The sequence below is a fragment of the Arachis ipaensis genome, chromosome B09 (assembly GCF_000816755.2).
Source record: "Arachis ipaensis cultivar K30076 chromosome B09, Araip1.1, whole genome shotgun sequence".
Lineage (NCBI taxonomy): Eukaryota > Viridiplantae > Streptophyta > Magnoliopsida > Fabales > Fabaceae > Arachis > Arachis ipaensis.
The window spans coordinates 118,270,030-118,286,235 of NC_029793.2; the positions used below are offsets into that span (position 1 = coordinate 118,270,030).

The window sequence follows — 16,206 nt, forward strand, 5'->3', positions numbered from 1 at the left end:
GGATAGAAACACTTATGTAATTCATTGGTGAGAATTTCAGATAAGCGAATAGAGATGCTTTTGTTCCTCTGAACCTCTGCTTTCCTGCTGTCTTCATCGAATCAGTCTTACTCCTTTCCATGGCTGGCTTTATGTAATGCATCACCATTGTCAATGGCTACTTTCGGTCTTCTCTCGGGAAAATGATCCAAATGCTCTGTCACGGCACGACTAATCGTCTGGAGGCATCACCCTTGTCAATGGTTACATCCTATCCTCTCAGTGAAAATGGTCAACGCACCCTGTCATGGCACGGCTATTCATCTGTCGGTTCTCAATTATGCTGGAATAGAATTTACTATCCTTTTGTGTCTGTCACTTCGCCCAGCAATCGCGAGTTTGAAGCTCGTCACAGTCATTCAATCATTGAATCCTACTCGGAATACCACAGACAAGGTTTAGACTTTCCGGATTCTCTTGAATGCCGCCATCATTCTAGCTTACACCACGAAGATTCCGATTAAGAGATCTAAGAGATAGTCATTCAATCTAATGTAGAACGGAAGTGGTTGTCAGACACGCGTTCATAGGGAATGATGATGATTGTCACGTTCATCACATTCAGATTGAAGTGCGAATGAATATCTTAGAAGCGAAATAAGATGAATTGAATAGAAAACAGTAGTACTTTGCATTAATCTTTGAGGAACAGCAGAGCTCCACACCTTAATCTATGGAGTGCAGAAACTCTACCGTTGAAAATACATAAGTGATAATGGAGTTCATTGGTCTCGGCCCCAGAGGGGAACCGGAGTAACCAAGACTACGAATACAATGATAAAAAGTTCTATTTATAATAAACTAGTCACTAGGGTTTACAGAAGTAAGTAATTGATGCATAAATCCACTTCCGGGGCCCACTTGGTGTGTGCTTGGGCTGAGCTTGAATTTTACACGTGCAGAGGCTCTTTCTGGAGTTTAACGCCAGCTTTTGTGCCATTTTGGGCGTTGAACTCCACTTTGCAACTTGTTTCTGGCGCTGGACGCCAGAATTGGGCAGAGAGCTGGCGTTGAACGCCGGTTTGCGTCATCTAAACCTGGGCAAAGTATGGACTATTATATATTGCTGGAAAGCCCTGGATGTCTACTTTCGAACGCAATTGGAAGCGCGCCATTTTGAGTTCTGTAGCTCCATAAAATCCACTTTGAGTGCAGGGAGGTCAGAATCCAACAGCATCAGCAGTCCTTCTTCAACCTCTGAATCTGATTTTTGCTCAAGTCCCTCAATTTCAGCCAGAAAATATCTGAAATCACAGAAAAACACACAAACTCATAGTAAAGTCCAGAAATGTGAATTTAACATAAAAACTAATGAAAACATCCCTAAAAGTAACTAGATTCTACTAAAAACATACTAAAAACAGTGCCAAAAAGCGTATAAATTATCCGCTCATCAGTATTCTAGGACATGATAAAGGTCTGAAAGCCAGGAATGAGCCTAAGTTGCTATGCTGAAACCACCATAAAACCAAGACATGACTTCCACAAGAATGACTCATGTCTCTTGGCATTTCTTTCATCATTCTCTTGTTCCAGTACTTGCTTGGGACAAGCAAGCTTTAAGTTTGGTGTTGTGATGCCAGGGCATTTTGGCCAGTTTCACTGACCTTTTCTTTACTATTTTTAGGGTAGTTTCATGCATTTCCTTAGAAAATAAGCTAGTTTTGGGTAGATATTCACTTACATCTTGATTCAAGCATACATTGTGCATTTCACATGATTTCATAAGGATTTTGCATGAATTTAAGGACAAATTGGCTGTTGCATTTCCCATGACTTGGACTAGAACTTTGATGCACTTTATTGCTTAATTTCAGGGCAAAGGAAGCAAAGAAGAACCACATTAGTGGCTACGTTAGTTGCACTAACGTTAACACTAACGTGGAATGGGAGTAACTTGCAAAGTTAATGAGAAAAGTGATTGCCAATAACGCTCTCGAAGCCATCATTGCCCACGTTAAGAAATAGAGCCAACGTTAGTGACACTTAACATTATCACTAACGTTGAACCAAGATCATGAGTGGCCACGTTAGAGTCCACGTTAACCTAGTTAACGTGGAAGCTAACGTGGATAAGGGAAGGATAAGCCAACGTTAGTGACACTCAACTTTGTCACTAACGTTGGAGATGGCTAGCAAGGCCACGTTAGAAACCACGTTAACCTAGTTAACGTGGACTCTAACGTGGAAAATAGGGGCAATTTGGAACGTTAGTGACAATGGAATTGGCTATTGATCAAGATTTGAGAGATTGAATTACAAGAAATTGTAATTCAATCACTTAAGATTGCCAAGGAGATCAATGAGTGCATTGATTGAGGAAGAGATGAAAATAAAATTGATCCGGAGAATGCAACATCTCCTAAGCCCAATGAACTCCCCATTTCTGATTTTACCCATTCTCTTTAATTTCTGTTATTTACTTTAATGAGCAATTCCCCCATTCCCATTTACAATTCTACAATTTACCTTCCGTCATTTACTTTCAGATCTATAATTCTAGCATTTACTTTCCTGTCAATTACCTTCCCGCCATTTTATTTTCTGCAATTCTCAACTCAAATTCTGGATTCGCTCAACTAGAACAGTCCTCTAATTAAAGTTGCTTGATCAATCAATCCTTGTGGGATTCGACCTCACTCTATTGTGAGTTTTTACTTGACGACAAATTCGGTACACTTGCCGAAGAGAATTTGTTGTGAGATAAGTTTTCCGTGCATCAGTAGCCGCTGTACAAATTGAAGGGGAAGTCATGATGATAGACATAGGGGTATTTCTTTCTAACCCTAGTAGCTGCTTCAATGAAACCCAACTTTATCTACTGAGATTTTTGTTATTACGAAGTTCTTGCTTACTTATTTATTTTAATTTAGTTATAATTATTTGTTCTTTTGTTTTTGCTTAACAGAATAAGAAGGAAAGGAAGAAGGTGAGGGAAGTGGAAATTCTTAAGAAAGATCCTAAACAGCTGAAGAAACAGATTGAGAACTTGGAAATGATGAGTATGTCAAGTCTTGAGCTTTTTCACACCACTTTCTTTTATTTATTTGTTGTTGTTGTTATTGTTTTATTATTATTGTTATTGTTGTCATCATGAAAGTATTAATTGATCATGTGTTTTGCTATAGAATGCATGAATCTCTTATCATGTGGAATAGTGAAAACCAATTTGTAGTGACTTGCAATATCTGTTGAGTGCCGAGAATTGAGATTTCTTCAAGAATCATGATCATCTTCTGATAATTAGAACTAGTTAACAGGATAAGATTTACATGAAGTTAAAGAAAATAGAGGTCAGTAAGTTTGTGAGCATAAATTCTTTCAAATTGCCTCCAAATTAGTGGTTATCTTAGGAACGTTGTTTGATTCTCAATGGAGGAATTATGTTCACTTGTATATAACTGCACACAATTATTTCCTTTTTATGAAAAACAATAATGGAGAACATATAACCGTGATAGTTGATCTCTGGCACTCTGAGGCCAATTTCTAAGTTGATTTTATCTCTGACCTTAATTAAATTTACACTCAGAAGTCACTCCACACAGTTGTATGCTAATCTTTTTTTTATAAATAGTTTCTGTAAATTATTACTTATTATGATGTATTGATCTAAAATCGATTTCTTTCTTAACTAGGAATATGAAGATAAAATGAAGGAGAAGGGTGAGACCCTATTATGTTTAAGTGAGGGATTTCTCCATTGCTTAAAAGCAACCTTTTAACCCACTTTTTCGTTGTTAGTTTATACATTCTAGAATGCCTTTTCGGCATAAGATGAACATTACAAGAGAAAGCATAATGCTGGGGGGCTAATTCTTCATATAGATTTCGTTGTATCCTTCTGTTTTCTTTTTTTCTTTCTTTCTTTTTAAATTTGTTAACACTTTGTTGGGGGGTCAAAATGCATTAGTGTCACTTTGTGCTTTGCATTCCTGAAACCTTGAATGTAATAAAATTGAAGAGAACATGGAAAGTAAAGACTTTCACCAAAGGCTTGGAATTCTTCAAGATAGTAGCTGACCTTACTGAAAGTGAAGGTATCGTTCTCTATTCTCTTTTTCTACCCCTTTTCCTTTAATTAATCGAAGTCTTTAGCTTCAATGGTTGTGTTGTATTGGTTAAGTATATTCGATTTTCTTTTGAGTAGAAAATTGGTTAAATTGAATATATTTTATTATTTATTATATTTGCAAAAATCAAACGTGCACTGAATTTGCTGTCTGCTTCAAAGACAAACAAAGCGATCAACTATTTCAGATTTTCCAGATCTTGTGTGTCCAATACTCTAATGTGCTTGTGTGTTTTTTTTAATGTAATTTGTCATGTTCTAACTAATTTCTAATCAATTGTTCAGTTGTTCAAATTTTTTTTTTTTGGGTTTCAGGTGAAAAACATTACAAGATGAGCGAACAAATTAGAGAAGAATTTTTTTTTTGGTTTTTAAAGGATGAGAAGAATATGTACTATATTAGTGAATATTTTTGTTTTCACAGTATAATATTTTGATGTCTTTTGTAATTTTTTTAATAGCTTCTACCTGGTATTACATGTAATGGATAAATTATACCATATTTTGATTTGTCTTGTTTGGACTAAAAACATATATAGTTTATAATGTAAATTTTATGATTTAGATTTATTGAATTTCTTCTTTTTAGACTTATTTTGTTATTATCATAATTTTGGGATCTGATTATGCTTTAAAAAAAATCTAAAAAAACAGAATAAATTATGATCACGGTTTTAAAATAGGGTGACTATAGATAAGGCTATGGTCACGGCGAAAAATCGTGACCATAGATAGGGCTATGGTCACGGTTTTAAGGAGGGTGACCATAGAGTCTATAGTTATGGTGAAAAACTGTGACCATAGCCCTATCTATGGTCACGGTTTTAAGGAGGGGTGACCATAGAGGCTATGGCCACGGTGAAAAACCGTGACCATAGATAGGCTATGGTCACGGTTTTAAGGAGGGTGACCATAGAGTCTATGGCCACGGTGAAAAATCATGACCATAGATAGGGCTATGGTCACGGTTTTAGGTGGGGTGACCATAGAGTCTATGGCCACGGTGAAAATCGTGACCATAAATAGGGCTATGGTCACGGTTTTAAGGAAGGGTGACCATAGAGGCTATGACCACGGTGAAAACCGTGACCATAGCCTTATCTATGGTCACGGTTTTAAGGAGGGGTGACCATAGATTAATTTATGGTCACGGTAAAAAAACGTGGCCTAAAGTGTCAGATTTTGAAAATTGAAACCGTGACCATAAAAACCGTGACCAAAGCTCAAAAAACCGCGACCATAGACCTATAGCCACGAGAGAGTAGACCACGGTAAAAAACCGTGACCATAGGTCCAAAACCGTGACCATAGATCTATAGTCACCCTTTTTACTAGCTATGGTCACAGTTTTTTACCGTGGCCATAGGCCTTTTTTTTTGTAGTGTTACCTCTTTCCGGCCTCCGGCCCAAATTCACGGCCTCTGGCCCAATATTTCATCAAATCAATATACATAAACTCATAACCATATAATTCACTATCTAATGCCAATTTCAATTCACACATCAACTATGCAAAGTTCCACAATCCTTATCCAATATCAACATCATCCACTACACATATAATACCAATCAATCATACCATTCAAGCTTAATCCTAGGAGCACCTAACCTAGGAATTCACATCATATCACACGGTACTTAAATGAAGGTAAAACCGTATCTTAGCCGATTCCTCAGAAAACCCAAAGACACCTCAAGGTCAACGTTCCTCAAGAGTCCACAGCCCCAAAGCCTTACCGAACCAGATTTCAGCGACCAAAAGCCTCACCGAACCAGATTCCAGTGACTAATGTCCAATAATCAAGCTCCCAACATCATCATGTACTCCAAATCAACAATATTCAATCTAATTCCACAATATATCACTATAATTAACATTCAAGCTTACTAATTCACTAATCCACAAAAGGTTTGAGGTTCTTACCTTTCTTAAGCATCACAGGACCAAAGCCCAATAATTTTCTCGAGCTAACTCAAGTCTAAAATATCAAAATCACATAATCTATCAAACTCAAAAATGCCCAGATTCGAATTTAAGAAGAGGAAGGATGGGTGAGAATATGAGATTTTCTTACCAAATTAGTTAGTGGACTTTGTAGAGAATTTCGAGATGAACACGTGGCCGCTAACGGCTCGTTAATTGGAGCTCTGAATCAAAAGTTATGGCAGAATGAAATTAGAGCCAAAGGTTTGCTCTCCTCCTTCTTCCCCCCTCCCCCCATTATGTTTCAGCGTGTTTCTCCAAAGGCTTGGGGAAGAAGGGTTGATGCCCTTCATTTATATGGCAAGTGGACTGGGCCTTGGGCCCAATACAGGCCCGGTTTGTCCAGTTCGGCCTGTTTGGCTTAAATCTTGGGCCAAAATTTTTAAAATTGGTGTCAAAATTCTTATTTTAATTAATTCTATCTTATTAAACTATAAAATTATATTTCTAATTTTTTAAATAATAATTAATTTATTCATTAATTATTTACTAACTTTACAGATTTTACACATAGGCTGACTTAAGCGAAACTTTAAAAGGTCTTAGTGACCGATCTAATGAATTTAAAAACAAAAAATAGCACCATGTTGCTCGAGTAAATCTTTGTTGAAGTATTCAACATACACAAAATCTATACAGTACCTGATTCAAACATACTAACAAGATAACAAAGACAAATAACAATCATTGTAACGAAAACCAACCATCTGGATACGTTGTAAAGTAACCATCCGTTTTATGTCAAATAAAGATCGACTATGGTCAACTAATTTAAGTGACGTTACACTCAAAAGACCAAACAGTGAACCAAAACTACTGTACTAATTAAACCGAAATTCTGCAAAATTTTGCGCGCTATAATAAAAACCAATGCAACTATCAACAGCAACAACATGTACAATTCGTTCCAATACATTCAAATTCCAACCATGGTGTTCATATGCAGAACAATCAAGTAACTCAGCAAAATTCATTGCATGAACATCTAGTTACAAGTAAAACCATAGTCATCAACTAACCTTTGGATGAAGCAATACTGGTGGAGAGCTCTGCTGATGGGGGGATTCTGGGGTTAACGGGTTCTGTTCGAACAGCAATGGAAGACCAAGCCTGGCCGCGAGTTGGTGTCTCTCCAGTAGCAGGTCGACAATGGCTGGGGATGGGTCCCGTGGCATCAACGGCGGTGACGAGTTTAGCGGCCACAAGTTCGACGGTGTGCGACACTAGGACAGCGGTGGCAGAAAGCGATCAACAGGGTGGGTACCGGCAGGAGAGAGAGGTGAGCTGAGCACTAGGAACGCGCAATGAGAAGGACAACGTCCTGCCTCCATGTGTGCTACCGGCAGATGATAGGGACACCTACGACAGGAAGAATGCGACCGTCTGAGATGTTGGTTGCTGGCAACGGAGACACTCGCATGCAAGAGAGGCGGGCTGACTGAGGTGGAAGATGCACTCTATGAGGGTTGGATGTTTAGTGAACTAGGTGCGGGTGGGTGCCATTTTGGAGGAAGGAGAATTTGGGTGAAAAGGATTTGTAATTAGGGTTGGATGGTTTGTTTTGTAAAATAACTGAATTGGGACTTCTGAGTTTATGGTAATCTGTGAACTGGTTTTCACTATTTATCTCTATTGGTCTAAACAACTAGCTCATTGTACACATTCTAAAGATTCCCCATTGTCTCCCTAGCGGAGTTGGAAATGAAATAATTTGATTGATATGATTTTAGAACAAATTACCATTTGTACCCATGAATTTTGTAAATGCTGACAAAAGTACCCATCAAATAAAGAAATTAATCTTGTACCCATAAAAGATGGATTTCATGTGACAACAGTACCCAAGTCCTAATTTTTTGTTAGTTTTGTAATGAAAATCCCAAATTACCCTGCCCTTTACCTTCTTTCCCAAATTTCAAATTTTCACTACCCTCATTTTTCTTCTTCCTCTGCCGCCGCTGCCAGCCACCATCCTCATTCAGATGCAAACTCATCATCCTCCACAACGAATGCAAACTCGTCATCATTTCTTGGCCAGGCGCCCAGGCCACCATGCTTCCAGCTACTGCGCCTGCAAACCAGCATTCAACCACTGCGCCTGCAAGCTGGCATTCAGGGTCCCTTAAAGCACAACTTTTTCTCCAAATTTCCAATCAAACAAATTGATGAAGTCTAAAATCTGGTGCGATTCTCTAAGCTTCTCATCAATCTCCGATGATCCATTGGCAAAATGGTTAATGTAGATGTGGTGGTGGACGCGGTCACCAAGGTAATCGGCAGAGGAGAGTGAGTGGAGGCAGCAGGAGAGGGAGTCGAGGCAATTAAGGGATAGGACTTTGATGATGAAGGTGAAATTAGGGTTAAGGATTTTCTGAATTAGGTTTTGGAGGGTGAAATTGGGGTTGAGTTCGGGGGCGAAAGGTGGTGGAAGTGAAAATTGGTGGAATGTGTAAAAGATGAAGGCGATAACGGAGATTAAGATCAGTGGAAGGAAATGTCTTTTCGGTCCCACTATTTGCATTAGGGTTCGTTTAGGAGTGAAGAAGTTGCATCTGAGAGTGGCATTGGAAGGATTTCTATGCCTCTGATGACGATGATAAGTTTGCATGCGTCCGAATGTTCTTCAGTTGGTATTATAGATTTGGTTGTGGTTCAAAATTTGGCTTTGTTTTGATTTATGCGAACTGCTGAGGCATGGAAGCGTTGCTTATTGCAGGTGCGAGACTAGGGTCTCAAATGAGGATGGTGGCTGTGATAAACCCATATTTTATGATAGATTTTGTGCTTAGTTTGAGTGATTTATTCAATCCTTCACCCACTTATTCATATTAATTGCATAGTTTTACTTTCCCTTCCTCATTATGTGATGTATGTGAAAAACATGTTTCCTATGCTTTAAAACTAATTATTTTAATTACCTTTAATTCTATTCGATGCCATGACTAGTGTGTTGAGTAGTTTCAGATCTTCTAAGGCAGGAATGACTTAAAGGATGGAAAGGAAACATACAAAAATGGAAGGAAAGCACAAAATGGAGTTTCTAAAGAAACTAGCATCCACGCGATCGCATGGGCGACGCGGACGCATGCCAAAGCGCGAATCAACAGCGACGCGGCTGCATGACTGACGCGACCGCGCGCCTTAAGTAAAACACATGTGACGCGGCCGCATGACTGACGCGACCGCGTGACAGAGGCCACGCACCAGAAATTGCAAAAAATACTCCCAGCGATTTCTGAAGCCCTTTTTGGCCCAAATCCAAGTCCAAAAGGCATAGACCAGAGGTTATGAAGTGAGGGAATGCATCCATTCATAGGGAGACGACTTTAGTTTTAGTTTTCATAATTTAGATTTAGTTTAGAGAGAGATTCTCTCTCTCTTTTAGGATTAGAATTTAGGATTTCTCTTAGTTTGGGAGTGACTCTCGATCCCAGGTTTAATGTTCCTTTACTTTAAGCTTATCTTTTACTTTTATTCATTACTTTAGTTGATTATTTACTTTTGCAATTTAATTTATGAATTCTTCCATGTTACAGATTATTATTTTGGATTAATGTTATTTGAGGTATTTCAGTTAATATTGCTTTCTTTTATTTATTAGTTACAATTATTCCCAATCTGAAGGCATTCTTATTCCAGTAGATTTACTTTTCTCCTTTTGGTTTTGGTTAAGAAATCAGTAACTCAGGAGTTTTCAAACTCAAACATGCTTGATAATTGTTATCTTTGTTAATTGAATTGAGCTTCAAGAATCCCAATCTTTTCTTAGAAAATAAAATAGGATCCGAAGATCAATCCAATTAATCCCTTGACCTTCCTTTATCTTAGTAAAGGCTAACAAAGTGGAATTAAGATCCAATTATTATCATCATTGATAAGGATAGCCAGGATAGGACCTCTAATTTCTCATACCTTACCAAAAGTTTATTTACAGTCATTTATTTATTTCACTTGCTATTTAAATTACTCGTTCTTCATTTACTTTAATTGCCACTTAAATTACTTGCTCCTCATTCTCAAAACCCCAATTTACAATCCCTATAGCCAATAATAAGAATATACTTCCCTGCAGCTCCTTGAGAAGACGACCCGAGGTTTGAATACTTCGGTTATCAATTTATTTAGGGGTTTGTTACTTGTGACAACCAAAACGTTTGTATGAAAGGACTTTTGAAGGTTTAGAAACTATACTTGCAACGAGGATTTATCCGCAAATTTCTAGACCACGCAAAAGTTATTCTCATCAAAATGGCGCCGTTGCCAGGGAGCTGCAATCGTGTGCCTTATTATTGGTTATTGTAAATATTCTTCTTTTACTTGTTTATTTGTTTTTATTTTCCCCTTTTATTTTCATCAGATACTATGAATTCTCACCCCTTTCGCTTTGAGTTTGGTTCTAATGTTATTGAAAGGAATGAAAGTTATAACAGGAATATGCATCAAGGTCAGAGCAATCAAAGATGGATGGAGCCGAGAGGATCTGATCAACCCTTTAGGCAATAACACCCTCCAAAATATCATGGACAAAGACCATTCTACAATGCATACCAAGCAAATAGACATGGTGGACAACCTTGTAACTACCAACAAGCCCCACCACGTGCTTATAGGCCATCCTCTCAACATAACTTCGAACTACCACGCTCACAAGCTTCTTTTCACCATTCACCACCACATGATCCTCGTTTACCCCAGTTTCAATCCAATCACTCCCAAACACCACCACTTCCCCCTGTGCCATATCCAAATCTATCACCCCGAGAATCAGAGCTTCGCCTCAAGGAAACAGTAAATTAACTTCAAACAACCCTTCATCAACTAGAGCAAGCAATAAGTCAATTATCTCCTAGACGTTCGAACATTCAAGGACCTTCCACAGCCCCATGTGGACAGTCTAATGAAGAGCGTAGCATGAAGGAAATACTAAAAACTTCAGTGGACAAGACAGAGCATGGCTTCGTACTGGAACAAGTAAAAGAAGCTGTCATTATTGAAGAAGAAGAGTTGGTTGAAGACTTAGGAGACGCTAAACTTCCATGGGAAGCCAGAGTTATGGAAAATTATGTCAAGAATGTTACAATTGATGCTAAGGAGAATTGTGCGCAGTCCCCAAGGCAGGTATTTCCTGAAGAACTAGACAGAATAATCCAAGAAGCAAGTTTCCTTGATGATGATAATGAACTTGCATCCGCAAGTGAATTCTCTGAGATCGAAGAATCTTCCCTAAGGGAATACGAAGATGATACGGAGGTAGATTTCTCTCAACCTCCAGTCTATGACACAAGTGATGAGGAGGACATAGATGGCTTTGATCAGGACATGGAAACATTTGAAGAATCTTGCAAAGAAGTGGAGAATTTCACAGAAGAGAACAAGGGAGTAGAACTCACAGAACCACTGGAACCACCTATCCCAAGGCCATTACCACCCAATACAAGCTTCAAGTGGGTACAATCCTTAACTTTTAACTGTATTTTTCCACTTGAATATGGTTTGCTTGAAACAGATGGCCAGCTTAGAGATCTCGGTGGCTTTAAGAGTAAAAGGGAAATGGCTCGTACTCAGAGCTGGTGCACAAGGTTCAATAAGGTTCCACGCTTCAACTTGAAGTGCACGGATTGGCATCATGATCAACCGGATGGATCTCGGATAATGTTTGGTTATCCTGGTGAGAATCTAATCTCTAAACCACCCAGATGGAAAAGTATAGATCAAGACGAAGGCGGATTTAAAAGCAAAGTTTGGGATCCTGGAATCTATGCTGACATTCGTCGCCCCGGGAGTCTGAGAATCTGTTTGAAGCTGCTCAGAAGCTTCACGTGCCTAGTTTGGGACCCCGGAGGCTATTGGCATTCCAAGCATTGGTGGAGATTTCTGGATGAATTTAAGCATAAGCCGTCATAACAGGAAGCTCATCCAATGTCCAACTTAAGGACTTTAACTAAAAGTGCTAGGTGGGAGACAACCCACCATGGTATGATCGTTCATTTTTCAATTTTTATTTCGTTTTGTTTGTTTTCAAGTTTTATTTTATTTTATAATATTGAACCTGGAATTTTGCATCGCATTCATATTAATCATTGCATTCTGTATACTGCATAAAAAAAGAAGGTGCTCCACGCGACCGCATCATCCATGCGATCGCGTCAAATGGCGTAAAACATTACCCACGCGACCGCGTCATCCACGCGGCCGCGTGACCTGGAGATCGGCGTAAAGATCCAACGTCCAGAAAGTTAGGCTGGAATCATGCGGCCATTGTGCGTTTCGCACAATTGACCCACGCGATCGCGTCACTTGCACAATACCAATCCCACGCGATCGCGTGAGCGACGCGATCGCATCGCATGGATTGCACCACACCCCAAAAGGAGACAGAGAGTTGCACTGAAATGACGCTGGATTTGTGTGTTTAGCACAAATTCCAGCGACGCGATCGCATGCCCCAGGCGATCGCGTCATTCACTCTTTTTGCCCTCCACGCGATCGCGTCATCCACGCGATCGCGTTACACCCTTTTTTTTTGCTCCAGCCACGCGACCGCGTCCCCCACGCGGCCGCGTGGATTCAAATTTTATCCTTTCGTCGTTAGTTCCTATTTTTTTCTGTTATTGTTCATCTTTAGGCTAGTTAGATATGCATGTTGTAGTGGATTTTAGGTTGTTAGGTAGCCTAGGATGTGGTTAGTGGATTTAGGTCTGTTTAATTGTATTGTTCTTGTTTCTTGTTTCATTATTTTTGCAATTCTGCTGATGCTGTGCTGTTAGTTTTGTTCATATGCTATAATTTCTTGTTTCATGCTACTCTTTACTCTGAATTTTCATGTTTATATTCCTTATATGTAAGTACAGCTTTAATTTTGATTCATATGAACTATTTGACTGTTGTTTATTTTCCGGGACAATCCAATTTTAGCCGGAATGCTGCCTAAATTTCTATAAAATGTTTCCATTCATGTTTTGGTTTTGCCATTTTGAAATCTATTTTACTCTGCTTTAACCAAACTATTCATGAATGCCCGGGCAAGTTTTCTTATCCTTTTTGATTTCCTGGTTCCTACACTGCATTTTTGATGTTTGATTCCAAGTTTCTGCTTTCTCTGTATCTATTTGAATCATCATCAAACTATTTTACTTGTTTGGATATGAGTTACTTATCGCTTCTAACTGTGAATACTTGTTACTTGGAATATTTTCATTATGCCACTTACTTTAAACCACTTCTACTAACTCACTAATTTTCACTTCCTAAACTCTTTTTCAATTCTAACTAACCTAACCTTTCAAAAACTTCTTTTCTGATTTTCTTTCACTTTCTCTTAACATTATAATCAAGGCATGATGTTTATTTTTCTATTTCACATGAATTCTATTCCATTTTGGATTGTAAATTCTTCTTTTCAAACTTTTAACTCCTATTCAATCCTTAATGCACATTTACTTAGCTCATATTCATTACTCTCCTGCTCCTTTGCCACTATGTGCTTCTTTTGTTAATTGCCTCCTTGTTTTCCTGTTTTTATTATATCCTTGAATTCTGTTTTTCAGGATGTCGGACTCCCACAGAAAAGGGAAAGGAAAGGCAACAACTGGCAAACGGAAAAGAGGAGAAGCCTCTATGTCTATCATAGATCTCATGCATGATGCCTCCTTGCGGGAGAAAAATTTTACCCCGCAGGAGAAGGCCGACCAGCTTATCCCTGCTACTGATCCAGTAAAGTTTGCAAACCGATACTGTGAGCTGAGGTATCCGGTGTTTGCAACCTCCAGGAACCTATACCTGGAGAGGACTCTAAAGATCCCATAAGAACTCCAGCAATACACCTCTGACCAGATCAAACAAAGAGGTTGGTTCTTCCTGGAGAGACCTCTGACTGAGGTCAATGCATCTTGGGTTAGAGAATTCTACTGCAATTACTTCAAGACTTCCCTAGATGCAGTGAACCTCAGAGAGAAGCAGATTCTAGTTACTGAAGAGGCCATTGAAGATGTTTTGAAGCTTCTGCCTAAAACTGATCAACTGGATAGTTATCAGAAAGCTGAGGAGGATATGCGCTTCATGCGATTTGATTGGGATACAGTAAAGGCCTGGATAGCCCTTGACCCAACCGTTCCTTGGATTATGGGTCAGAACACCACCATGCCAAAGGGAATCAAGCGGATTTACCTGAATGATGAGGCTCGGCTATGGCATCAGATACTTAGCAACTTCATTATGCCGAGTACTCACGAGACTGTGATACCAGCCGCTATGGTCACTCTCCTTTGGTGTGTGATGGAGGGTAAGGACCTGTACCTGCCACGCTTTATCCGGTACTATATGGCCAGGGTCCACATCCAAGGCACTCTTCCCTTTCCTTATTTGATTACACAGCTAGGCCGTCGAGCTAACGTGCCATGGGAAGATGCTGATGAAAAGCCACCTGCTGCAGAATGCAAGAAGATTATCCCTCACAGCAGGAACTTTCTGGCTTTGGGCTACAGACCTTCTTCTGCTAACACAGCCACACCATCTGCCGGCCCCTCTTCTTCCACAGCTACCCCTGCCACCACCACTGCACCTCCACCTGCCCCAGAGCCCATCTATCATCTAGTGCACCACCTGTTTCGACGGCTTGATGATGAGCGGATAATTTATACGCTTTTTGACATTGTTTTTAGTATGTTTTTAGTAGGATCTAGTTACTTTTAGGGATGTTTTCATTAGTTTTTATGTTAAATTCACATTTTTGGACTTTACTAGGCATGATCGAGAACCGACAGATGAATAGTCGTGCCGTGACAGGGTGCGTTGACCATTTTCACTGAGAGGATAAGATGAAACCATTGACAAGGGTGATGCCTTCAGACGATTAGTCGTGCCGTGACAGGGCATTTGGATCATTTTCCCGAGAGAAGACCGAAAGTAGCCATTGACAATGGTGATGTATCACATAAAGCCAGCCATGGAAAGGAGTAAGACTGATTGGATGAAGATAGCAGGAAAGCAGAGGTTCAGAGGAACGAAAGCATCTCTATTCGCTTATCTGAAATTCTCACCAATGAATTACGTAAGTATTTCTATCCTTTATTATTTATCTTTTAATTATCTAATCCAATCACATTTAACCCTACCTGACTGAGATTTGCAAGGTGACCATAGCTTGCTTCATATCAACAATCTCCGTGGGATTCGACCCTTACTCACGTAAGGTATTACTTGGACGACCCAGTGCACTTGCTGGTTAGTTGTGCGAAGTTGTGAACCATGGTATTGGCATCATGTTGTTGGCGCCATTACCAGGGAAAGAAAGAGCGATGAATTTTACATAATTAAAGTGTAATCACAATTTCTGCGCACCAAGTTTTTGGCGCCGTTGCCGGGGATTGTTCGAGTTTGGACAACTGACGGTTCATCTTGTTGCTCAGATTAGGTAATTTTCTTTTTGTTTTCTTTTCAAAAATAGTTCAAAAATTTTTTCTTTTGTTTTCGAAAAAAAAAAATGTTTTCAAAAATATATTTTTCTTCAAAATTTTTAAGAATGAATTCTAGTGTTTCATGAAGCATGTGAAGCCTGGCTGGCTGTAAAGCCATGTCTAAATTCATTTGGACTGAGGCTTGCAATTTGTTATCAAGAGCAAGCTAGTTGTTGCTAATCCACCTGCTGCTGTTCCTAATTTACATGCTGAAGCTTGGCTGGCCATTGGCCATGTCTAGTGCTTTGGACCGGAGCTTTCATTGAAAGCTTGGCTGGCTAGTGAGCCATGTCTAATTCCTGGACTGAAGCTTTAGACTAACATGGCAAGATTCCTGGAATTCATATTAAAAATTTTGAAATCCTTATTTTCCTTTTTCAATTAATTTTCGAAAAATCCAAAAAAAAATTTAGAAAATCATAAAAATCAAAAATATTTTTTGTGTTTCTTGTTTGAGTCATGAGTCATGTTATAAGTTTAGTGTCAATTGCATGTGCATCTTGCATTTTTCAAAAATTTTCATGCATTCATAGTGTTCTTCATGATCTTCAAGTTGTTCTTGGTCATAATTTCAAAAATTAGATTTGACTTTTTCAAAACTTTTTAAAAATCTAGTTGTTTTTATGAGTCAAATCAAATTTTCAATTTAAAAATCT

At 39.0% G+C, this 16,206-nt stretch overlaps 1 protein-coding gene across 8 annotated transcripts in view; it reads left to right on the top strand.

The window, feature by feature from the left end:
* Positions 1–16,206, top strand: part of LOC107615894 (WW domain-binding protein 11-like) — a 32,687-nt gene that overhangs the window by 12,952 nt on the left and 3,529 nt on the right. The window contains exons 2-4 of one of the 8 annotated variants that reach the window (XR_002354757.1): positions 2,766–2,809; positions 2,948–3,041; positions 4,004–4,253. Coding sequence is in view for 1 of the 8 variants with exons in the window: in XM_021112520.1 (XP_020968179.1) it covers positions 2,948–3,041; positions 4,004–4,062 (153 nt within the window). In the remaining 7 variants the exon portion in view is untranslated. Of the gene's footprint in view, positions 1–2,765; positions 2,810–2,947; positions 3,042–3,167; positions 3,310–3,677; positions 4,254–4,426; positions 4,682–16,206 lie in introns of those variants that run through there. The other 7 variants (XR_002354754.1, XR_002354753.1, XR_002354758.1 and 4 more) reach the window with 7 other exon arrangements.